Source organism: Uranotaenia lowii, chromosome 2, assembly GCF_029784155.1.
Source record: "Uranotaenia lowii strain MFRU-FL chromosome 2, ASM2978415v1, whole genome shotgun sequence".
In the NCBI taxonomy this organism is placed as follows: Eukaryota; Metazoa; Arthropoda; class Insecta; order Diptera; family Culicidae; genus Uranotaenia; species Uranotaenia lowii.
In genome coordinates this window covers 248,658,814-248,684,229 of record NC_073692.1, presented here as the reverse complement: position 1 = coordinate 248,684,229, position 25,416 = coordinate 248,658,814, and the positions used below count along the sequence as shown (strand labels likewise).

The following is a 25,416-nucleotide window of genomic DNA, read 5'->3' as shown; positions in this document are numbered from 1 at the left end:
ATATACATAAATATGAAAAAGGACGGTTCTTTTCGTTTTCGTTCAATGATTATCAGAATGTTTTTAAAAGTCATGTTATATTAAATGTATTCAAGTATTGTTTGAATATTATTTAAACACTTACCTACAACGGAAAAAAACACTCGGGCCCCCCGAAAACCATGTTCTATGGCACAATACATGTTATGAATCGTAATCGTTTACCTCTATTAGTACTACTTAGCTTTGGTACCATCGTCAATTTTTCTGGCTCTCCTTGCCATTATCCAGAAATACAGAGGTGGACTGATATGTCGTATCCAGTAAGCTAGTTTGGGTGCCATCCCTGTGATTGTAACATCTTCCTCGTCACGTAAGATTGCCTTCAAGATACGTTTCGCTACCACATCGGGCGAAGCACCAGTAGCCGTTGTTTCGTCCATTTCTGAAAAACAGCAAATGTTTCATTTTTTTCATTAGATCAAACGCCTACGAAACAGTTAACTAAAAGTATATAGTGAAATGAAGTGAAGTTCTACTTAAGATACACACAACACAAGAGTATATTTGAGTTATTTCAACGACAATTTGTTACGCAAATATTGTTCATTGCATGGATAGCCCATCTAGTTCCTTCGCAACTCAGCTGGCAAACACGTTCATCCGTAGTTAGGGCAGTTATTGAAGGTTGGAGCCTAGTTACACAGCAAATTTTCTTTGCTGGTTTTAAATTTAGAGCAATATGAATAGCTAGTAAAATCGAGAAACATAAATGCTGGTTTCAATTTCTCTTCAGCCTCGAGTGAGATCGGATGCTTTTTTCCTTTATCGCAAGATAAAGGCAAAAAAGAATTTCTATTGTGTTTTGTGGTGTGAGGTGTTAGTTGTGTGATGAGTCCATCGCCGGGGGATCACTCTGGTAGGACAATACCGGAATGGATGGATTTGAAGAACTTAAATGGTCGTCTGTACTACATGGTTCTTAAAGCAGCAGATGGACACGTGCTTCCGAAAAATCCATTTCTTATAGGCCGATCCGTTGAACAGATTGGAAAAGTTGAAAGTGTGTTCTACGAGAAGAGCCAAAACTGGTAAGTTCTTAAGCTCTTAATAAGGAAAAAGGTAGTGAATTGATCAAGTTAACCAAATTGGTTGACGGAACCCCAATCGAAATCGAATACCAACCCAGACTGAACCAACGTAAATTCCTCGTCGGGTAGCCAAGAAGTTGAAGGTATTTCGGACAAAGTTTTTCTCGAAACCAGGTCTTGAAATGCGGTGACTGCTATTTCTCGAGAACCAGTGGGCCGATTTCCATTCTTTTGGTTTTTTTTATTCCTTGTAAAATTACCCGGTCTTCGGCGTACGAAAATTTGCAATTTTTTGCTTAGTTTTTTTTTAATTGTCAAAATAGTGACGAAATTTTAGGTAAAAACGCTTTTTATGTTCAATCGTCCGCTATTTTGTCCAACATATTTTTTTCCAAAGAATCTCTACGTCAAGGACTCGGCACATGTTTTTACTGATAAACTAACGCGGATTCACTCATTTCAGATGAAAACTGCCGCCGTAATCGCGGTCACCGCAAACCATGTTTTGCCAGCAGAGCTCCACGGAAATCGTCAAAGCGTCGCCATTTCTGGACCGATTTCAATGGTAAACAGTGAAAAAGATACACAAAATGTTGTACTATAAGATGATTAAAACGTTGAGTCGATACACACAATAGTTGATTTTTAATACGCCCCTAAAAATTACCTATTTTTTGGCCTCTACTCATATATCCCCCCTTAATTTAATTTTCCATTTTTCAAAGCCAAAGAAGAATTTTCTTTGGTATGTATAGAGTATGTTGATCGATCAACTTTTTACACATAATTTATTATGTTTTGTGTTTTAGTTCGGGTCGAGTGCAATTCCGGGATATGAAAATGGAAATCGTTGGAACCCTTCCCTGAGTTAGGAAAATCGGAAGGAAAGTTGTTCCCTGACCAACGCCAAGGACAGCAAATGCTGAAGGAAAACAATAATTATAGTTTTTAGTGAAGTGAAAAAAGTGAATCAATCTTTGAAATGTTACTAATTTCATGAAATATATATTTAAGAAAAAAAAGCTCATTTTTTTACATTTTTTTATCATTTGTTTGCTTTTGTTTAAAAATGTTAGCCGCTGGCGCTCACAGAAAATCTGTGTAATTTTGTGTATCGCTATCCAACGAGATGTGTGAAACTTACAAGCCTATGATCTCTTATCCGGGTTAACACTTTTCAATGATTGAAACGAATATTTGTCACACTGGCACGAAATACTTTTTTCCAACACCGTCTCCCACACAAGTACACCTGGAGATCACCGTACCAAACGCAATCACAGATCAACCAGGTTTGGATAGACATTCGGCACTTCTCGGACATTATCGATGCCAGATCATGTCGAGGCGCCAACATCGAGTCAGACCACTGCACTGTCTGGTGATGGTGAAGATGCACCCAAAACTCTCCGTACAAAACCGATGGGTTTAATATCGCACGACTGAAGCAACCTGAGATCACAGCAACCTACGCGTAATCGCTCAAAGCAGCGCTACTGACAGAGGGCGAACTCGATGGAACGACGGTTCGACGAGAAGTGTAGAGAGGTGATGGCGAAGAAAATACCACATGGTCGGCGTTAGTGCAAAGAAGCACCAGTCGAAACGTTATCAATCACCGACAGTGGAAGAGGCAACGAGTCCGAATTTTCCAGGAGAAAAAGGGCCGTCTGGAGGTGGAGGAACTAGAGCAGCTGCGTTGTTCAAGGGAAACACGAAAGTTCTATCAGAAGCTCAATGCATCCCGAAAAGACTTGTGCAGCAAGACGAAATGTGCCGGGATTAAGGGACTCCCAAAGAGGGAGGCCATTCGCCAGCTGAATAGCGAGAAGTCAGCTGGGAAGGTTGACATCGCAACTGAACTCATCAAAATAGACACGTGAACACCAGGTCCTTACGCACCATCTATTCAACGACTTCAAATCCGCAAAAGACATGATCGACCGTGACGAGCTATGAAAATCATGAATGAGAACGGCTTTTCCGGGAAGCTGACCAGACTTATTAAAGCAACGATGAAGGGAACGCAGTGTGTTGCGTGGGATTATAGCCCACAGATTGGGTTTCTAGTTTGAGCGTGTAGGAAAAAAAGCGGTAAACGTCAGATGAAAAATAACGGATTTTTATTGTATTTCTGGATCTCGTCGCAACGTGTTTTGCAAACGTTTACTAAGTTCCAAGTGCTTTAGCTTTTCGCGAATTTGTAGTGGATAATATTAGGTTTCTGATATCTCCAAGTAAGTTTAAGCCTTTTATATAATCGCCTTCAATACTAATTGAAAGGTTTTCCAAAATCTAGCGATTTGTCGCTCGAGGTTGACGAAGAGCGTTCTCGTTGAACATTCCGGTTTCTAGGGCCAATTACACTGTGATTCAGCTCAAGTTGCCCCGTTTCCATGTAAGTTTTTTTTATTATAGAATTGGAATATTTGTTAATCTAAACATCTTATCAGACGCTAGGCAATCTGTATCCGGAACGCCGGAACGTAGCACTCGAGTACAGACGAGTTAAGAAAGGGAACTATTTGTAAGTAACCGAATTTGTTTTTGTTGTACCTCAATTTTAAATAAAAATGCCTTTGCAGTTGAGTCCTGTCGAGGACAGTTTCCCGTCATTACGGCATTAAGTCTATCCGAGACAGACTACAGAAAAACCCAAACAAGCTCAAAAATAACCTGCGGAATGAGTGCTACGGATTCCAATCAACATAACCTGCAAATTTCATCCCAGCATAATTGCATAGGATGCACGCAGCCGGATGAAATCCAGGATATGGTGGCATGTGACGAGTGCTCCCAGTGGTGGCATTATAATTGCGCCGGAGTAAATGCCTCTATTGCCGACAAATCGTTCCGTTGTGCCCAATGTACCGGAAAATCCAGGAAAACGAATACTTCTTCGTTCCATACAATGCGATCCACTTCCTCAAAACATTCAACATCTTCGCTGGCCCGGCTCCGGTTGCAACAGCTGGAGGAGCAAAAACAGTTGGAAGATAGATTGAGGAAAGAAAAGGCAGAGCAATCAGAAAAGGATCGATTGCTCCTGGCAGAGCAAGCAGAGAAGGATCGATTACTCCTAGCAGAACAAGCCGAAAAAGATCGTTTCTATCTGGCGGAAAAGCACCAACTACAATTGGAATTGCTGGGCGAAGAATCTCAAGCAGGAAGCGAACGTAGTTTCGAGTCACGGGAGCAGCTGACCGAAAAGTGGATCCAAAGTCAGGACATCGGTAATGGAAACCTGTTGGCTTCATCCACTCCTGTAGCGGCACCTGTACATACTGGTGCGGTGCCGAAAATCGTACAGCTGCCAGCGATAGAGGAGGAATATTGTTTACCGGAAGATTCACGAATAGTCCAAGGAAGGCGACCACAGACAGCAACTAACAAGAAAGGCGGCATAGGTTACGCTAAACTTCCCCCAGCAGCACTGGGCACAAGGGAGTCTAGTTTTTCCCGGAATTGTTGGCCAAATTCTGATGTTCAGCGTCGTTTGTCGCATCCATTCAGTATGACAGTGAATCAAAGTCCCCATCCGAGATCTTCTTATCCAGAACTGTCAGAGCTGGTAGATGTTTCCGGAAGTTCGTGGTATCGAGAAAATAACCCCCCTCCAAATTCTCCACCTCTGCTCAACAATCAACTCGTTCAGCAGCAGCCTGTACTGCTCAATGCCCAGCAACTCGCAGCAAGGCACGTCGTATCCCGGGATTTACCTAGATTTTCGGGTGATCCATTAGAATGGCCGGTGTTCCTTAGCACTTTCGAATCGACCACGGCCATGTGCGGAATTCAACCGGACGAGAACCTGGTTCGCCTTCAAAAATGCCTGGTAGGAAGTGCGAGAGAAAAAGTTCTGAACCTGCTCACAATTCCATCAGCGGTTCCAGAAATTATTGCTACCCTCAGGGAAGAGTGTGGCCGACCCGATCAATTGATACATTGTATGCTGTCTAAAATTCGCCGTGGCAGTCTGCCAAATGCAAACAAATTGGAAACTCTCGTTAGTTTCGGACGTGAAGTGAGGAATTTGGTGACGTACATTGAAGCCGCTCGTTTACAGTCCCACCTGACTAATCCGGAGCTCCTTTCCGAACTGGTGTTTAAATTGCCTCCAAGTTTACGCCTTGAGTGGGGAAAACTCCTAGAAAACGTTCCGGAGCCGTCGCTAAGGGATTTCTGCAATTATGTGTCATCGCTCAGAACCGCTGCATGCAAAGTCACTCCACCAGCTGACCTCGCAATGGATGGTCAAATTCGAAGAGGAACCCGCAAAGAAAAAGAAACAGGCTTTCTCAATACTCATCAGGAGGTTTTCTCGAAAACGGAGAACACTTTGCCGAAGCAGAAAGGAGATCCCAGACCCTGTTTAGCGTGCGATAGGAAGGGCCACAGGGTCCGCGACTGCGAGAGATTCAAGAAATCTTCGTTGAACGATCGTCTGAAAGTAGTGCAGGAGAAACAACTGTGTCGACGATGCTTGGCACCACACGGCAAGTGGCCGTGTCGAACGAGACAACCCTGCGGTGTGGACGGTTGTCAGGAAATGCACCATATGTTGCTCCATTGTAAGCCATCGCCATCCACCTCGTATGGTGCATCTGGAATTGTAACAACACATCGACACAAACAAAATTCCACGCTCTTCAAAATCATACCGGTTATGCTACATGGGAACGGCAAGTCTTTATTGGTCCACGCATTTCTCGATGATGGGTCCGACTTGACTCTCATCGAAAGCAAAGTCGCCGATGAACTGGGCCTAGACGGAGTAGAAAGACCTCTATGCATAGAGTGGACAGGTAGCGTATCACGGAATGAAGATTCTTCTCGTGTCGTGCAGCTGACGATATCCAAGCCGAAAAGTGAAGAAAGACATGCCCTGACGAACGTGCGCACCGTTCCTGATTTGGGATTGCCGAAGCAGTCGTTGAACTACAAAAAAATGGCTAAAGATTTCCCCCATCTTCGTGGTTTACCGATTTGCAGCTATACCGATGTTACTCCCAAAATATTGATTGGAGTCGACCATGCAAGACTGAAGTTAACGCTGAAAAGAAGAGAGAGAAGTGCTGGTGAACCCGTGGCAACCAAGACGAGATTAGGCTGGGTTATTTTCGGTGGACAGAGTGCTACGAATAATCTCGCCCGAACCATGGTCCACACCTGCAAGTGCAACAAAGACGACGAATTGCACGTTCTTGCCAGAGGAAACCTAGCAGCCGCACCTAGTATGCGCATTGCCGAACATGCTCCGCCAGAAACCAGCGAAGATCAACGTGCCCGAAGAGTCTTGCAAGAAACTACAAAGCGCATTCCGTCCGGGAAATACGAAACGGAAAAATGTTCCGCTCAATATACGAAGAGTCTGAACGCTTCCGAACATCGTGTCCGTTATCCAGAAGCAGCAGCCGCCATCGTAGAAGGCACGTATGTCGACGACTTTCTCGATAGCAGAGATTCAGCGAGAGAAGCTGTCGAAATTGCGCAAGAAGTGGTCACGATAAATGGTGCAGCTGGCTTCCAAATCCCGACGTGGCAATCGAATTCCATCGAAGTTCTTCGAGAGATCAGCAACGAAAGCGAAAACTCCACGAAACGTTTTTCTGTGGATAGAATGACAGCAACGGAACGAGTTCTTGGGATGGTTTGGCGGCCAAGCCCAGACGTCTTCGTATTTGAAAATGTATTTCGTGATGATCTTCAGACACTGCTAACCGGACACATCATTCCCACCAAACGTCAAGTTCTTCAGGTGGTAATGAGCCTTTTCGACCCCCTGGGAATAATCGCAGCCTTCACCATCCACGGAAAAATCCTCATGCAGGATATATGGAGGTCAGGTGTGAATTGGGATGAGTCTATCCGGTTGACGGATTTTGAAAACTGGAAGCGCTGGATAGGGGTGCTTCCCGATTTAGAGAAGGTGACGATTCCAAGATGTTATTTCCCGAACTACGATCCTATTAGCTATGATTCTCTGCAACTGCACATCTTCACAGATGCAAGCGAGACAGCTTACGCTAGCGTAGCATTTTTTAGAATAGTCGATCGAGGATCACCGAGATGCTGTCTAGTAGCTTCGAAGGCGAAAGTTACCTCACTTCGACCACAGTCGATTCCTCGGAACGAGTTGAATGGTGCAGTCATTGGAGCGCGACTAATGGAGTCCATTGTCGACAGTCACCGGTTGAAGATATGCAAGCGATATTTTTGGACCGATTCATCCGTCGTGATTTCGTGGCTTCATGCCGACCCACGAAAGTACCGGTAGTATGTAGGATTCAGAGTCGGTGAGATCTTATCGAAAACTCAAGTCGACGAGTGGCGCTGGATAGCTTCAAAACTGAACGTTGCGGATGCTGCGACAAAGTGGGAATCCGAATGGCCGTCACCATATTTGTTTCATTTTTACCATCGCTGTCGAACCAAAAATAGAACTGAGAGTACCATAACATTAGTGCCGCTGGACTCTCCGAATGATCCTGTACTTACTCCTAATTGTTTCCTGCTTATGACATCGAGTGGTTCCTGTGCACCGAAGGTGGAAATTGGTACGACGAGTAACCTGAAAGCTAATTGGAGAACGATGGAAGAAATTTTGAATCAATTTTGGAAACGCTGGATCGAGGGCTATCTACCAACGATAGCAAGGCGGACCAAATGGTACCATGATGTTCGACCGTTGCAGGAAGGAGACCTTGTTGTAATCGTGGACGAGATCGTGAGGAACGGATGGTTACGAGGGCGTGTAAGCCGGACTTATCCAGGATCTGATGGGCAAGTTAGGAGAGTAGATGTAGAAACTAGCTCAGGTATATTACAGCGAGGAGTTGCCAAGGTAGCACTGTTAGATCTAGATGTGACAGGTAAAACCTACTAGCGTAAGGTGTTACGGGCGGGGGTGTTGCGTGGGATTATAGCCCACAGATTGGGTTTCTAGTTTGAGCGTGTAGGAAAAAAAGCGGTAAACGTCAGATGAAAAATAACGGATTTTTATTGTATTTCTGGATCTCGTCGCAACGTGTTTTGCAAACGTTTACTAAGTTCCAAGTGCTTTAGCTTTTCGCGAATTTGTAGTGGATAATATTAGGTTTCTGATATCTCCAAGTAAGTTTAAGCCTTTTATATAATCGCCTTCAATACTAATTGAAAGGTTTTCCAAAATCTAGCGATTTGTCGCTCGAGGTTGACGAAGAGCGTTCTCGTTGAACATTCCGGTTTCTAGGGCCAATTACACTGTGATTCAGCTCAAGTTGCCCCGTTTCCATGTAAGTTTTTTTTATTATAGAATTGGAATATTTGTTAATCTAAACATCTTATCAGACGCTAGGCAATCTGTATCCGGAACGCCGGAACGTAGCACTCGAGTACAGACGAGTTAAGAAAGGGAACTATTTGTAAGTAACCGAATTTGTTTTTGTTGTACCTCAATTTTAAATAAAAATGCCTTTGCAGTTGAGTCCTGTCGAGGACAGTTTCCTGTCATTACGGCATTAAGTCTATCCGAGACAGACTACAGAAAAACCCAAACACAGTGCTATGTGCGGATTAAGGGTGATCTGTTTGAGTACATTCGAATCGCGCAGGGGGCTTCGACAAGGCGGTGATCTATGTTGCATGACGTCAACGTGGTGCGTGGAGATCTACCACAAATTGAAACGCGAAGTAGGAAGGATTGGGTTCATGATTAGTACGTCCAAAACCGCAAATGCTGGCCTGCGGATGTGCGGTTCTGATCAAGATATTGTAGATCAAGATGATTTATCGGTCACGAACACCACACTCAAGCAACCAAAAGAGCCAATCCAGCGGTCTCGGCTTAGAGGTTAGAGCGTTAGTATCTTAAGCAAGAGGTCATGAGATCGAATCTCGGTCATGGTATACATTGTACTTCTTCTGAAGGTTGGCTGTTTGAGCATTTAAAGCATGCTAGCTGCCACTTTAGGAAGTTTGTAAGATTTTATAATAGACCCAAATCTCAATGTTTTATGCATTTTTAAGTCATCTAATTTTGACTTTAATAGTCCAAATTTTATTTTCCCGATTTCTTTTTGGCACGGTGTAATGAAGTCCGATTGAACTGCAATTTAATACAGGTCAGTTTTTTTTCTAAATTCGATGAAAAAAATTCTACCATGCATTCTTAAAATTAAAATCAAAAAAATTAATAATTTAAATCCATTCCATTAACGACTTTTAAAATTTTACCCATGGTAACGATGCAATATATTTTTAATAAATTTGACTTAATATACTTACTTCCATATTGGACACCAGATCCAGTGAGAGCATTCAACGAGAGTGCAGTTTTTATGTACCCGGGTGAAATTACAGTTACTTTAACGTCATGCTCTGCCAATTCGGCGCGCAAACTATCACAGAAAGCTTGCAGCGCATGTTTTGACGCGGAATAAGCCGAACGGAACGGTATGCTGAGCTTTCCTTGAATGCTTGAGATGCACACAATTCGTCCATCCTTGCGTTGAATCATAGACGGAAGACATGCTTTCGTTAAAGCAACCGTTCCGAAGTAGTTTATCAGCATAACCTTGATGTCAACGTCCAGTGTTGTGGATAGGCAATCTGACCGAACACTTATTCCCGCGTTGTTGATCAGAATATCTATCTGTCCATGTATTTCGAGAATTTCTTTAACCTTATCATTTATTGATTGAATGTCCGATAAATCCAAGGGAATTACAACAGGGGAATGTGTCACAACTGTCTGAAAAAGGTAGGCATTTTAAATTCGATTTTACGGTAAAGAGTAAAAACATCACGGCACATGAACAACTTTGAAACAATAATTCAGATCTCAAATTTAAAAAATATTATGTAGGTACAATGTTGCATATAATTCTTCTTTCCTTAATCATGTTATTGTTATTGTAATTGTGATTTTTATTTACGGGAACCGTCAAGTTACAAAATAACTAAGTGACTAGGTCAAGGAAGACAAATCATGTATCTCCCTGAAGTACTTCTCTGGACTTAATCATACAGATCCTTTAGTAACTTCAAGGTTCCACTAATGAAAATCACAATTAAAGTATGAACCTAGCTGTTTGCTCAAAATGTTCAGACAATCTGATTACATATAAACCTAGTCGATGCACAGTAATTAATAAATTCAAAAGACAAATAAAAATTACAAAGCAATAGGTAATAATCTTCTGTAATCAGAAAGATAAGTTAAGATGAACACTTTACAGATTGGCACTTTTCAAGTGAGTTTGACCTATTTTTTTAATTGGTTTTGTAATAACGATTAAACTATACTCACTGTGTGGAGGGCAAGTAGATCTTTCCGAACGCGATCTAGTTCCTCTTTTCGCCTTGCAGCTAACACTACTTTACATCCAGCGAGGAAAAATGTATGGGCCAACGACTCACCCAAACCTGAGCTGGCGCCAGTAATTAAAACCACCTGAAAAATATCATTAAAGTTATTGCATGTATGTAAGTGCTTTCTCCCTTTTATCGTACTTTTCCGGGCAGACATTCACGATATCTTCTCTGTTTGATAATTCCAATTGTTTTGAAGAGCAAATATGGAATTGTTATAGGTAAACAAATAGTTGATAAAATGAGCCACATCAAACCATAATCAGTTCGACACACTACACCTGATTCGGGAATTTGTTTCATGATTGATCAACAAAACAATCAAACTCGACCTAGAAGATCTAATCCAATTGAAACTAGCACAACGAGCACAACTGAACCGCTTAAATGACCGGATCGAAGTGATCATCCAGCCAGGCGTACAAAACCAAACAAAACAATAATTACAATTACAATAATTACAATAATTATTTTTTCACTTTTATTCACCAAGTTTCAGAGAAGAGAGATTGCATGCGCAAGAGAATGCGGGAATGAGAGCTATTTTTACACTTTTAATGCAGAGAACACAAAACTGGAAGGCCAAAACTTGTTTTTGGACTGTACACTCGAAAAACATATGTTATCTGCCTTGAAAATGGAACTTTCCATTGTATTAAACGGGATTATTTGGCATAATTTCATTGTTTCGTATGGTCACGTTGAAATCCACTTTTCAGACAAAATTTGTGAATTTTGTTTTCTTTAGTTTGTAGGCCTCGCCGCAAACATCGAGGATGCAAAGAGTGAGGTGGCCAAAGACCCGCCATCGGAAGCGGCAGCCTTCTTACAGTTCCGTCCGCTACGCGATTTTTTTTCCCGCACACGATGTATTAATTGTTTTTTTTCAAAGGTCGTGTAGCTGGTTGGGATTTAAATTGTTCGACCTTTTGAAAACTGGGCATAGAAGTCATCTGCTGCATGCAGGGGTGCCAGGTGGTTTTGTAAAATATCAGGACAATGCGAAGAAAAAAATCTAAATCGCACTGCACGCTAGAAACTATTAAACCATTTATGATGCAAAAATAACCATTTTTGACCTTTTCCCGGGAAATGTCATTTTATGAGTTCTCCTTGAGAAGTCATAAAATGACTTCTAGGGGAGAAGTTCGAATATGGTTATTTTTCAACCGAATGGGATTCTGGAGGAGAAGTTGAAAAAATGGTTGTTTTTAAATCTTAATGCAAAATGAGGGAGAATGTTAACCTAGAAATATAGTGCAAACTGGAATGTTTTTGAAAAAAATAAATAAAATTTAAACAACTTTGTGTTTTTCACATCTTTTCATTTATTTATTATTTTTTTGGATGTTAGATTTAGAAGTTACGCTGGGCACGGAAAAGCAGGAAGATGTTTTGAAGACACGTTCAGATGCTGCTCGGTGCGATGATCGCTGTGCGAATATTTGCGCATCTCCCAAATGGCCACTGGGCCTGCTGGCTCAACATTGTCAGGAAGCGACTCTTGAAGAATCGTTGCCATAGCTGGGGGCAGGCCACCGAAAGCACTAGCAAGGCACAAGTGGCTTCATTTTCTGCCTTGAACAGTCCGTACCAAGGCAAGTCCCAGATGATAAACATCGCCTCATTCTTTGCGATATACTTGCCCCGGTGCCGGAACCCAGAACCAGCCGACCCTGATGGACCAGAACTTTGTTTTCTGATTCTCGGGCAGCGGCTTCCAGGCGGTCTTGTTCGTTTCCCGCTTGATGTGGACCTTTAGCTCTGCCATGATGCTGATTCCTTCCAACGAGAGCTTTTCGAAAAGTTTTATTTCCTCCTTCCGACGGATGTGGCCAAAATTTACCAAAAACTGGCAAATATAATTTTTACAGGCTGAAAGACCAATAATTATGTAAATGAAATATTGAAAAAAAAAACGAATAAAGGAAAAGTTACCAGTCCAATTTTTCCTGCTTCTAGTACTGAATGTACCGGGAGTTTCCTGAGACAGCTATATTGACCGCAATTCCAGCAGGGGCGGGCAGACCGACCAGCTCCAGCTCCATCCAAATAACAGAAACAGATTTCCCGCATGAAGCAGTATTATACAATGACTACCCGCATAGCCAAATATCATACACTGAATCGTTGATATTATTCAGCTCTGATTACAGGAATAGTGACTATTAGAGTAATCGTTCTTAAATCTTTTTATTTTCAACTAACTTTTCCATTTTCACGTGTCTTTGCTTGAAATGATAAAAAAATATTTATGAAAGATACGGGTAATAATCCTTAAAATTAAAACTCAGGATGCATCTGAGTGTGTCGTGTGTCTTTGCTGTCAACAATCAGTCGAACAAAATCCATGTGTTTTGGTTTTAATTGAAATGTGCGTTTTTTGTTGAAATCATCAGTTTAAATGTAAGTTTAAAGCCGTTTTAAAAGCATGAATTGTTTTTTAATATTGTTGAATATCTTTTCCAGGTCTAAACACACCTAGGTTCACCGCAAGATGAACAAAAAGTGGTGCAGAAATTCCGAAAAAATGTCGCAGCCAATAGTATTTTTTTATTTACGTGATAGATCCGGATATGATATCCACCATAAGTGAACCAGGGCAAATTCTACGGTCAAGAGTGCAGGTTAGTGTCAACATCCTGCTTAGCAAAGCGGTAACTGCGCTAATGCAGAAACCAAGGAAGATTGAGGTTAGGCACCAAATTTCAATTGCAGCCGAAATCCAGCAAGCAAACAGCTACTGAAAACCCGCCGTAAGTATCTAAATATTGTGTTTATTTCAATTCTTCTTCCCCATCTCCTAATTTTTTTGTTTCTCTAACAGACCGGAGTTTAACGAAAAAGACGGTCAAAGCCTTAGGCATCACGCGCAACATTCCGCAAGTTGGTGCTTGATTCCGTTTTCATTCGGAACTATAACCACTGGTTCCGTCACCAAGGTCGAGCAGGGAACTGACATGAATTTCCCAAAAGCCACAACCACCGGATAAATCTGAAGTCATGGGAACTTTCAACTAGGAGGTAGGCCAACTAAATGGAAACCCGTTCCGCTCTTTTCTGGAACAAGGTCTCAAAAAGCGGATCTGTTAACGATGCTCCTATCTGCGCTGTACAAGTGGTATGTTTACAATTTCTTTAAATATTATCAATTTAATTAAAATTCTTGTTTTCAGTCGCCAGTTAATCATCGGTACTGTCGAAAATCGGAGATGGTACATGTGCAACTTGAAATTAAACGTGATTATCAGCAGAATATAAATTTACAGGAGGAAACAAAAAGACCCCAAGAAAACCACGATGCATAGAATCCGAAATTCACAAGAATAGTGCGCCGGTCAGAAATAAGCAGGTGTCCTTTTTGGCCTTCTGAAATCCAACAAAGATGGCCAGACAAATCTTTACCTCTTTAAGGGACAGAAGGAGGGAATTGGAAAAGTATCCTGATAATTTCCGGTTCCGGAATAGAATACACCCTTCTACACCACTGAGGTGTAGGAGGAAGAGGAAGAAGCATCCGATGATTGCCACGGCGGAGGCCTCATGTGAGGAGTTTAATGTTTTTTGAAACTCATGTGATTTTTTTTAATTTAGTATTTCTATCACTTCAAACGAAGATCTAGGTTCGAAGGGAGTGTCAGGCAAGCAACAGCTCCAACATACTTGACTGGGTGTAGGTCATGCAGCAGTACTCCGCTGAAGGTGCTGCAGCAGCAACCTTCTAGGAGGCAAACACACAAGCGAGCATCAACAGAACCAAACACATATTACTGGCTGGTATTAATGTACCAGGAATCGATTGTAGGTGATCTATCAGCAACCGGCTAGAGCTTGGGGTAAAATTTTGGTTCTTGTAATGTAAACGTTCAACTTATTTGTTTTTAATCTTTTGCAGGAAATTAATCTGAATTCAGTCCATGTCCAGAATCCGACGCATAATCGTTGCTGGCTGATGTCCTGGTCGGCGGACACCATCGAAAACTCCAATAGAAGAAGAGGATTTGGTTTTGTGTATGATTATGTTCCTTATCGAGATCATTGGGTTTCCGATGAGGAAAAACGATTATATTTAAACTAAGGGAGAAAGAAACGAGCGAATCCAAAACCGTCCTCCTACGCATCCTATTACGGTACACAGAGCCAATAACGGCATCTTCAGACTCCATTTTGGTCCTCTGATGATTGTACATGAGTACCAAGATTTTCTCGGTATCGCCATATACTGGTAATTTATTGTTACATGTTTTATTATAGTGTACATATAATAATTTAATTTTATTATTTTTTAGGCCTAATATTCAGAAAAAAACATCTGGTTCCTGCTGAATATGGCGAAATACACCCGAGGGTACTATTCACCGGAAACGCCACCCAAAGCCGTACCAATCGGATGCTGCTAAGTTGCCCTCTATCGCGCTATTCTATCTCTTCGAATATCTCATTGAAACTACGCGAGTAGAAATATGCACCGTCAGAACAAGAGGTTCGCATTATTGTGGAGGGTTTACTACGAGGTGTTTTTTCTTATTAATGCATTTTTACTACTTCTTAATTGAACATCAATAGCCAAATCGTTAAGTGTTATCTTGTTAATAACTGCTTCGAATTCTTTGTTTCATCATAAAATTAAAAATTTTGTAAAAGATAAAATGTTAAACGAGGTTTCGAAAATTCTTGTTTAGGACCCGATTTCAGTCTTCGGACTTGATTACATTAGAGGTGAAAAGCTGATTCATATTTTTAAGGTGTTTTTTGCTAGGAAATTACCACTAGGGGTATTTTTAAGGTAGAAATCTTAACCAAAAAGAAATGACAAATAAAAAAAACCGATTTTATTATTCGTAAATGAAGAAGCGTGAATCAGGATTGAAAAAACTAAGAAGTGGTTTGAAATGAAACATCTCATATGAGATAAAAATTATAATACTCAAACAAATATCAACTCGTGGGTCGTTTTTAGAATAAGTATCAAGTAAAAGCACTCTGAAAAGATTTTATTTGGTTATGCGACCATTCACTGGATCGATTTATATCAGAGATGTATGCGGCAGAATATTATTATAAGACTATCAAAAACTAATGCGAAGGTTGTTGTGGTGGTAATAATGTATAAAATAATATAAAAATGTAAATAATTTGGTAGAAACCTTCCTATTTTGATAAATAATAAAATCTCTGAAAAACTATAACACGAATCGTCTACTTTTTTCAATTTGATCATAAAACGATCTCGTAAAGATACGCTGTAGCGTCAGAAATATTTGATATGAACGATTAACTGAAGATTTAATATATGATACCACTTGATTCTCAATCCAGGAAAGTCTAGAAAAAAACAAAAAAATTGAATGGTAACTCTACTTAACGACCCGTTCCCTGTATCGTAAAGTGCGTCCAAACGATTCCATTGCATGAAAAAATGATAAGCCTTATCTTACATTAATAATCCAAAACTATAGATGTAATCTTTTGTGTGTCTCGGGAAGAAGATTATGAGAATACCCGCATGAAGCAGTATTATACAATGACTATTCTCATAATCTTCTTCCCGAGACACACAAAAGATTACATCTATAGTTTTGGATTATTAATGTAAGATAAGGCTTATCATTTTTTCATGCAATGGAATCGTTTGGACGCACTTTACGATACAGGGAACGGGTCGTTAAGTAGAGTTACCATTCAATTTTTTTGTTTTTTTCTAGACTTTCCTGGATTGAGAATCAAGTGGTATCATATATTAAATCTTCAGTTAATCGTTCATATCAAATATTTCTGACGCTACAGCGTATCTTTACGAGATCGTTTTATGATCAAATTGAAAAAAGTAGACGATTCGTGTTATAGTTTTTCAGAGATTTTATTATTTATCAAAATAGGAAGGTTTCTACCAAATTATTTACATTTTTATATTATTTTATACATTATTACCACCACAACAACCTTCGCATTAGTTTTTGATAGTCTTATAATAATATTCTGCCGCATACATCTCTGATATAAATCGATCCAGTGAATGGTCGCATAACCAAATAAAATCTTTTCAGAGTGCTTTTACTTGATACTTATTCTAAAAACGACCCACGAGTTGATATTTGTTTGAGTATTATAATTTTTATCTCATATGAGATGTTTCATTTCAAACCACTTCTTAGTTTTTTCAATCCTGATTCACGCTTCTTCATTTACGAATAATAAAATCGGTTTTTTTTATTTGTCATTTCTTTTTGGTTAAGATTTCTACCTTAAAAATACCCCTAGTGGTAATTTCCTAGCAAAAAACACCTTAAAAATATGAATCAGCTTTTCACCTCTAATGTAATCAAGTCCGAAGACTGAAATCGGGTCCTAAACAAGAATTTTCGAAACCTCGTTTAACATTTTATCTTTTACAAAATTTTTAATTTTATGATGAAACAAAGAATTCGAAGCAGTTATTAACAAGATAACACTTAACGATTTGGCTATTGATGTTCAATTAAGAAGTAGTAAAAATGCATTAATAAGAAAAAACACCTCGTAGTAAACCCTCCACAATAATGCGAACCTCTTGTTCTGACGGTGCATATTTCTACTCGCGTAGTTTCAATGAGATATTCGAAGAGATAGAATAGCGCGATAGAGGGCAACTTAGCAGCATCCGATTGGTACGGCTTTGGGTGGCGTTTCCGGTGAATAGTACCCTCGGGTGTATTTCGCCATATTCAGCAGGAACCAGATGTTTTTTTCTGAATATTAGGCCTAAAAAATAATAAAATTAAATTATTATATGTACACTATAATAAAACATGTAACAATAAATTACCAGTATATGGCGATACCGAGAAAATCTTGGTACTCATGTACAATCATCAGAGGACCAAAATGGAGTCTGAAGATGCCGTTATTGGCTCTGTGTACCGTAATAGGATGCGTAGGAGGACGGTTTTGGATTCGCTCGTTTCTTTCTCCCTTAGTTTAAATATAATCGTTTTTCCTCATCGGAAACCCAATGATCTCGATAAGGAACATAATCATACACAAAACCAAATCCTCTTCTTCTATTGGAGTTTTCGATGGTGTCCGCCGACCAGGACATCAGCCAGCAACGATTATGCGTCGGATTCTGGACATGGACTGAATTCAGATTAATTTCCTGCAAAAGATTAAAAACAAATAAGTTGAACGTTTACATTACAAGAACCAAAATTTTACCCCAAGCTCTAGCCGGTTGCTGATAGATCACCTACAATCGATTCCTGGTACATTAATACCAGCCAGTAATATGTGTTTGGTTCTGTTGATGCTCGCTTGTGTGTTTGCCTCCTAGAAGGTTGCTGCTGCAGCACCTTCAGCGGAGTACTGCTGCATGACCTACACCCAGTCAAGTATGTTGGAGCTGTTGCTTGCCTGACACTCCCTTCGAACCTAGATCTTCGTTTGAAGTGATAGAAATACTAAATTAAAAAAAATCACATGAGTTTCAAAAAACATTAAACTCCTCACATGAGGCCTCCGCCGTGGCAATCATCGGATGCTTCTTCCTCTTCCTCCTACACCTCAGTGGTGTAGAAGGGTGTATTCTATTCCGGAACCGGAAATTATCAGGATACTTTTCCAATTCCCTCCTTCTGTCCCTTAAAGAGGTAAAGATTTGTCTGGCCATCTTTGTTGGATTTCAGAAGGCCAAAAAGGACACCTGCTTATTTCTGACCGGCGCACTATTCTTGTGAATTTCGGATTCTATGCATCGTGGTTTTCTTGGGGTCTTTTTGTTTCCTCCTGTAAATTTATATTCTGCTGATAATCACGTTTAATTTCAAGTTGCACATGTACCATCTCCGATTTTCGACAGTACCGATGATTAACTGGCGACTGAAAACAAGAATTTTAATTAAATTGATAATATTTAAAGAAATTGTAAACATACCACTTGTACAGCGCAGATAGGAGCATCGTTAACAGATCCGCTTTTTGAGACCTTGTTCCAGAAAAGAGCGGAACGGGTTTCCATTTAGTTGGCCTACCTCCTAGTTGAAAGTTCCCATGACTTCAGATTTATCCGGTGGTTGTGGCTTTTGGGAAATTCATGTCAGTTCCCTGCTCGACCTTGGTGACGGAACCAGTGGTTATAGTTCCGAATGAAAACGGAATCAAGCACCAACTTGCGGAATGTTGCGCGTGATGCCTAAGGCTTTGACCGTCTTTTTCGTTAAACTCCGGTCTGTTAGAGAAACAAAAAAATTAGGAGATGGGGAAGAAGAATTGAAATAAACACAATATTTAGATACTTACGGCGGGTTTTCAGTAGCTGTTTGCTTGCTGGATTTCGGCTGCAATTGAAATTTGGTGCCTAACCTCAATCTTCCTTGGTTTCTGCATTAGCGCAGTTACCGCTTTGCTAAGCAGGATGTTGACACTAACCTGCACTCTTGACCGTAGAATTTGCCCTGGTTCACTTATGGTGGATATCATATCCGGATCTATCACGTAAATAAAAAAATACTATTGGCTGCGACATTTTTTCGGAATTTCTGCACCACTTTTTGTTCATCTTGCGGTGAACCTAGGTGTGTTTAGACCTGGAAAAGATATTCAACAATATTAAAAAACAATTCATGCTTTTAAAACGGCTTTAAACTTACATTTAAACTGATGATTTCAACAAAAAACGCACATTTCAATTAAAACCAAAACACATGGATTTTGTTCGACTGATTGTTGACAGCAAAGACACACGACACACTCAGATGCATCCTGAGTTTTAATTTTAAGGATTATTACCCGTATCTTTCATAAATATTTTTTTATCATTTCAAGCAAAGACACGTGAAAATGGAAAAGTTAGTTGAAAATAAAAAGATTTAAGAACGATTACTCTAATAGTCACTATTCCTGTAATCAGAGCTGAATAATATCAACGATTCAGTGTATGATATTTGGCTATGCGGGTTACCACAGACATTGTTATCAAACATTCTACTCGTGCGGAAAAAATGAAATTTTTACTAAACGCGTTCGGTTTGCTCGCGTATAGATCCAAAATGGCGAAGAAAAGTTTTTCAACCATTTTGTGGTTAATACACGAGAACTATCAAAATGGTTGAAATTTCGCGAAGAAAAAATCTTAAAAAATAACCATATTGATAGTTTTGGAGCAAAAACCAGAAAACGGTTATTCTGTAACCATAAATGACTAAATAAAAATGAGCGTGTGAGGCCCCGATATGAGGCCCCGTCCCTCAGGCCAATTTTAAACCCAAAATACAACAACAACAGCAAAATCTAAATCTTTCAGGACACCTCAAAAAATAATATGCATAGCTGTGTTAAGATTGCATAAATAAAGGCGAAATACAGGTGCTGTAAACGCCTTAATTTATGCAACAGATGTGAGCAGCTTCTTGGTTGACCTGCAGTTCATATCGAAGAATATCATTAAATTATTATCTTAACCGAAGACAATCATCGGTTATAACGAGTTTAACTTTTTTATTACAGATTTGTTCGAAGTTTTCATAGTTCAGTTACAAATTCGATAAAATTGATATAAGTTTTTGAAAAACAGGACAATTGTTCATGACATTTTAAAAACAAAATTTGTCTTATAATTTTCAAAAATCAGAACGGTCTCTCGAAAATCAAGACAAATCCTGATAAATCAGGACACCTGGCACCTCTAGCTGCTTGCAGCTTTCCATAATTTCTTTGTGAAGTGTACGTCAATTTTTTCTTACGTTGCGGGATTTCGGGAAAATAATCTAATTCGATCATGATAAATTCTTTAATTACTTGGTAATCAATTCCTTATCATCTTGTTACCATTATGCGATGTTAGCAAACTTTTATATTTGTGTTTACAATTTGTGAAAATGGCGAAACGAGTTACAACAAGCGGATCCAGCCTAACTCCCGTTAGCAACGAACAACTTCCAGAGGTATTTATGCTTTCTTTGTTCCATTCCTAATATTGAAAAAAAAATGAAAACAGGATGCTCATAAATATCTGTTTCTTCTAAAGCTTTTATTCGTAGAACGGATTGAATTCTTGCTACTGGTATAACATATAACTATAGTTATACTTTTTATTCTAAAGAGGTACCGATAGCTTTAGGGGAATCCTTAAAAAAATATTTTGTAGAAAAAAAACACTTAAAATAAGAATCAGCTCAGTATTTTAAAGCGTGTTGTGCCTCTTTATCTTCCGTTTCCAAACTTCATAGGTACATTTGAGCTCAGTATATGCATTATATTACAATACATTACATATTTTAGTAGTACATCGCTTTTGCGCTCGGAAACATATCGTTTCTCTTACATTTAAATCATTAATCTCGTTGGTAATAAACTAATCTTCATATTTAAAGACCATCAACGATGTGTTCCGATGCTTCATCTGTATGGAGAAATTGCAAGATGCACATTTGTGTCCACATTGCTCCAAGCTGTGCTGCTATCTTTGCATATCTCGATGGCTAACTGAACAACGACGCCAGTGTCCACATTGCCGCGCTACACTACATGTATCAGAACTGGTGAACTGTCGCTGGTTTGAGGAAGTTGCAGTGCATATTGAAAATCTACAACAGGTACAGTATGTCTTGTAACAAATATACGGTTATTGGTTTTGATATTGTTGAAGTTGTGATTTGACAGATAATTTGCCTAATCGATTATACAAACTAGGACAGGTAAGACCTTGTAAAGTCTACCTATTGAAATTAATTTACGTGGAGCAGTTCTCACAAAAACTAGAGCTTCTTCTTAACTAGCCAAAACTCCGAGGAACTGAGAAGCCCTCACTGAGACACTGGCTAGTGTAATAAGTTTCAACAAAATTAATTCCACTAGGCGAACGTATTTGTTACACTATCATTGTAAAAAATAATAAGCTTATAATATTTGTTATCATTTTTAGATTTGTCAAAATATAAAATCCTCGAATCTCAATCAACGAGACCAAGATCAGTGCCCTACTCACAAAGAAAAATTAAGCGTGTTTTGTTGGACTTGCATGAAATGTATTTGTCATCAGTGCGCACTATGGGGTGGGACTCATTCAGGGCACACTTTCAAACAGCTTGGTATGTATTTATTTTAATATGTTTAAGGTACACAACATTATTTTTCAATAATTTTTCAGAACTTGTTTATGAGACGCACTTAGCTCAAGTAAAGGAAGAACAACAGCAGCTGAAAAGTCGCCTGTTAGAGCTGATAAGCTTAGTTCAAGATGTCGAGCAAAACGTTGAGACTGTTCGAAATGCAAAGGACGAACGTGTAAGCGAAATCAGAACAGCTGTTAACTTGATGGTGGGACGTTTAGATTCCCAGCTTAAAGGGAAACTGCTTACTCTAATGCGCCAGAAAAACTCATTAACCCAAGAGACTGAACAATTAGAACATCTCTTACAGGAAATAGAACATCAACTCAATATTTGCTCAAAGTATATTTGAAATAGCATTGGACTTCTAAACACTTTAGTAAAAATAATCAACTAATTTCAGGTCACAACTAATTATGAAATCATCTGAGCTTTTAAAAATGATAAACCAAGTCCGGACAAAACCGATGGCAAGTTATGTAACAGCACCTGTCCCATCTGATTTTGTAAGGTATGTTTGTTTTTGTTATTTTCCTACACAATTTTCTAGAAACTTTAGTTTTGGATTTCAATCAATCCAATCAATCAATTACATCCAAAATACTGACCCCGTTCGATTTTAGCCACATCCGTGCTGAACAGTTCGTTTTTGGCAACATCCAAAACACAACGGTTTTTTGTCACTTTTTGATTGGTACAACTAATAATCTGAACAAAAAATCTTTGAAATGAAACTTAAAATTCTAAACTTTTTACTTTTGTATAGTCATCTTAATCGAGCCTACTAACAATCGAAACTGTTTGAAGTAAAGCTCTACAATTATGTACCTTTGTACCTTGACAATTTAAATGTACAAAGTTCAATAAACTAGTACAGTAAGATCCTTAGTCTGCTCGGTTTGGCGTTTTTTTTTGTCCCGCCGAAGGCAAAATTCCCCCAATAGAAACCGTCTAGTTTCTTCGAAATCGGATAGATTCATCCCGGCAAGGTGAACTGTTCGGAGTGTGACGACTACTATTTTATGGGCCGTTTGATAATTGCAGGAGTAAACGGAGCAAATTCCTTGATCCAAACCCCATCAGTAATGTAAAACATAATATAAACAAAGGTGATGGGAAGTTTGTTGTATCGATAGAAGACCCAGCAGTCGATCGATGGAACTCGAAATGTACGTATACTGGAGTCTATTTCGTTAAGTTCAACGTGGTGCAATTGGCTAACGAGACGTTGTACTGAAGCGAAAATTGCGGGTTCAAGTCTTGCGGCGGTGTGTTGTTGTGTTTTTTTCGAGAAACTTATGATATTTCATTTTTCTTTGAAATCTCATGTTTCTCTAATACTTCCCATCACCTAAAAAAATGTTACCATTTTTAGGTACGAAGATGTATCAAGACGAACTCAAAACATTAGATTTGATAATATAAGTATAAAATTCATTAGATTATATTAGTTTCAAGCAATAAATATTATTTTTATACTGCTTAAAACTAATATAAGTAATAGAGCCAATCAAAAAAATTTAATGCTAATAATATGTTTTACATTCATTTTGATTAATTTTAAATAAAAATAAAAAGTGACAAAAAAACCGTTCGAGTTTGGCTACATTTGATTTGAACAACACGAAATTTATGGGCGTACTGCCAAAATCGAGTGCGTCTGTATTGAACATGTGTTGAGCTACGTGACGCTCGTGCCAATTTGCATATTACATTTGAAAGAGAACTTGCTTTTTTGTATTGCAGTGGAAGTCAGATCTGTTTATGATATTTATTGTTTTTCAGCGAAATTGTGCCACCGTATGATACTGGGGTATTCATCATGCAAAACTTTTCTAAGCTCCAGAAAAAAGCTGAACCAGTATATTCGAGTCCACTTTATGTAAATGGATTGTGCTGGAGGCTCAAAGTGTACCCAGCGGGAAACGGTGCTGTTCGTAAAGAATATCTAAGTGTGTTCCTGGAGTTAACCGTTGGATATCCTGAAACCAGCAAGTAAGTCTTAAGTCTTTATGTTAAAAATTATGTAAGAAGTATTTTATACTATTTCCTATTTTTATCGCCAAACCAAAGGTATGAATACCGCGTGCAAATGATACATCAAAACTCATCCAAAATCATTCAAAGGGAGTTTGTGTCTGATTTTGAGGTAGGAGAGTGTTGGGGCTACAACCGCTTCTTTCGTCTAGATTTATTGGCCGACGAAGGATATTTGAACATTATCAGTGATACGCTAGAACTACGGTACCAAGTGAGACCGTCGACTTTTTATCAAAAGTGTCGTGATCAGCAATGGTACATAAACAATTTATTACGTACGCAAGCCCTTCATCTAACTGAAATTAAAGCACTGAATGAAAGAATAGACAGAGTGGAACGAACGCAAGGACAGGGAAAAATGAATTGTGCAACAAATAATGATAGCAAATCGAGAGCACAGGTAGATGCTACGTCAAATATGAATGTTCGTAAAGGAGACAGCAAGTCTGTGATTAAAATAGGAGCTGGTAATATAAAAGTATCTAGCCCTAAAGAACAATGTAACCGTGGAATTATTAACGATGCATCAGATCCGCTATCAATGCCTAAAGAAGAGAACCAAACTGGTACCAATAATAAATTAACAGTCTCGTAAGAACGACTTTTAACTATTTTGCAGCTTTTCCAGATATAAATGTACTCTTAACATCTTTAAATATCCAATCCTATGCTGATAATAACAACAAAACTACCAACATTGCCACACCATCGCAAAGTAGCGAATCAGAATCAAAATCACTTACTAGAGAAGGCCCGAGCAATACAACATCCGGGTGTTTGAAAACGTCACACATTGGAACATCGTATTCATCGCCAAATCTCCAGTCCAATAATAGCTCTTCTAGTATAGAATCCGTAAGTTTTAGTAATTTCATATCATATCCGCATCTCTATGTTTCTTCTTATAATCTTCTTAGGATGAGGATTTTACTGCCGAAAAAAACGAAAATGCTAACAGCAGAATAAGTGCCATACATTTGCCCCTAGAGGACACTTGCTCGATTGATGAAAACGACATTGATGGCGAAGAACTGTTGTCTGGTGAAAACGACGTTGAATATGCTGAACTCTCTATGACACAACGGTTGCCTTCTAAGTCTCACACTACTAAAAATGTAGTCTATAACAGAGACACCCGCGATTTCTTTAATGCCAACAAGCCAGCTGGATTAAGCCAGAGTGCTGCCGCCAGTGCATCACTTCCAGATGATAATATTGCATTGGATGAGGAATTGATGCTGTTAACGCTTTTTGACGATTCACCTGTAAATCCGTCTGCGTTGACTGAGAATGGCCCTTTAATGTGTACTCAAACAAGTAAGTTAAATATAAATTATAGATAAAATTCCTAAACGTAAAGCATGGTTATTTCTAGGCCGCACTTCGCTTCGTCAACCGGTACTATCTGCAAGTGTATTCGAAAGTCTTTTAGAACCTCCAAGATTGAACGCTACACCACTCACGGTTCGCGATACAGATTCTGCAGGAGCCAATTCTAACGGTAAGTTGTACTCCTACTTTCAACAAACACTAGACTTATGAGATATGCTTTAATAATGTTTTAAGACTAGGGACGAATGCCTCCCGAAGAGATAAAATTACGTATTCAAAAAAGACGCGTTACTGTTGTTCGTTTATTTAAGAGGGTTTTCAACCTTTCACTTTTACCCTAAAAAAGAAGGGTACGATAAGTTATGGTGTCATAAACTTATAGACTAGACTAAAAAAATGGATTTTGATACCAAAATGTGAAAATCCTACAATGCAGTATCATCTCACTGGGCATTTTGTCCTTAAATACATATATTTAGAAGCCTAAACCTTCTATATGTATTTCTGCGCGTTATACACAGGACCCAGCTGATGATTGA

The 25,416-nt window shown here is 39.2% G+C and overlaps 2 protein-coding genes and 2 long non-coding RNA genes across 9 annotated transcripts; 2 read left to right on the top strand and 2 right to left on the bottom strand.

Moving 5' to 3' along the window:
- Window positions 1-60: 60 nt before the first annotated feature.
- LOC129747249 (dehydrogenase/reductase SDR family protein 7-like) lies at window positions 61-10,898 on the bottom strand. Its single transcript, XM_055741358.1, has 4 exons — window positions 10,563-10,898; window positions 10,360-10,503; window positions 9,336-9,801; window positions 61-424 (listed from the first exon to the last, which is right to left on the bottom strand). Exons 1-4 carry the CDS (start codon window positions 10,722-10,724, stop codon window positions 216-218), a joined length of 981 nt encoding a protein of 326 aa, XP_055597333.1. The 5' UTR covers window positions 10,725-10,898; the 3' UTR covers window positions 61-215.
- Window positions 10,899-12,526: 1,628 nt separating this feature from the next.
- On the top strand, window positions 12,527-15,884 carry LOC129747250 (uncharacterized). Of its 3 annotated transcripts, none has more exons than XR_008737471.1 (7): window positions 12,527-12,827; window positions 12,891-13,177; window positions 13,249-13,542; window positions 13,598-13,966; window positions 14,016-14,257; window positions 14,317-14,646; window positions 14,711-15,884. It is a non-coding gene; the product is annotated as an uncharacterized LOC129747250 (long non-coding RNA). The 3 variants fall into 3 exon arrangements; XR_008737472.1 differs by having other exon boundaries at window positions 14,045-14,257; window positions 14,711-15,883; XR_008737470.1 differs by having other exon boundaries at window positions 14,039-14,257; window positions 14,711-15,882.
- A 45-nt stretch (window positions 15,885-15,929) lies between these two features.
- On the bottom strand, window positions 15,930-19,329 carry LOC129749571 (uncharacterized). Of its 3 annotated transcripts, none has more exons than XR_008738084.1 (7): window positions 19,046-19,329; window positions 18,696-18,982; window positions 18,331-18,624; window positions 17,907-18,275; window positions 17,616-17,857; window positions 17,227-17,556; window positions 15,930-17,162 (listed from the first exon to the last, which is right to left on the bottom strand). It is a non-coding gene; the product is annotated as an uncharacterized LOC129749571 (long non-coding RNA). The 3 variants fall into 3 exon arrangements; XR_008738083.1 differs by having other exon boundaries at window positions 17,616-17,834; XR_008738085.1 differs by having other exon boundaries at window positions 17,616-17,828.
- A 754-nt stretch (window positions 19,330-20,083) lies between these two features.
- On the top strand, window positions 20,084-25,301 carry LOC129745395 (E3 ubiquitin-protein ligase TRIM37-like). Of its 2 annotated transcripts, none has more exons than XM_055738453.1 (10): window positions 20,084-20,338; window positions 20,768-20,989; window positions 21,319-21,484; window positions 21,544-21,847; window positions 21,909-22,016; window positions 23,291-23,500; window positions 23,579-24,111; window positions 24,174-24,400; window positions 24,463-24,862; window positions 24,921-25,301. In XM_055738453.1, the coding sequence occupies exons 1-10, from the start codon at window positions 20,273-20,275 to the stop codon at window positions 25,085-25,087; spliced, it is 2,403 nt and encodes an 800-aa protein (XP_055594428.1). In that variant the 5' UTR covers window positions 20,084-20,272; the 3' UTR covers window positions 25,088-25,301. The 2 variants fall into 2 exon arrangements, with proteins under 2 accessions (XP_055594428.1, XP_055594427.1); XM_055738452.1 differs by having other exon boundaries at window positions 24,165-24,400; window positions 24,921-25,294.
- The last annotated feature ends 115 nt before the right edge of the window (window positions 25,302-25,416 follow it).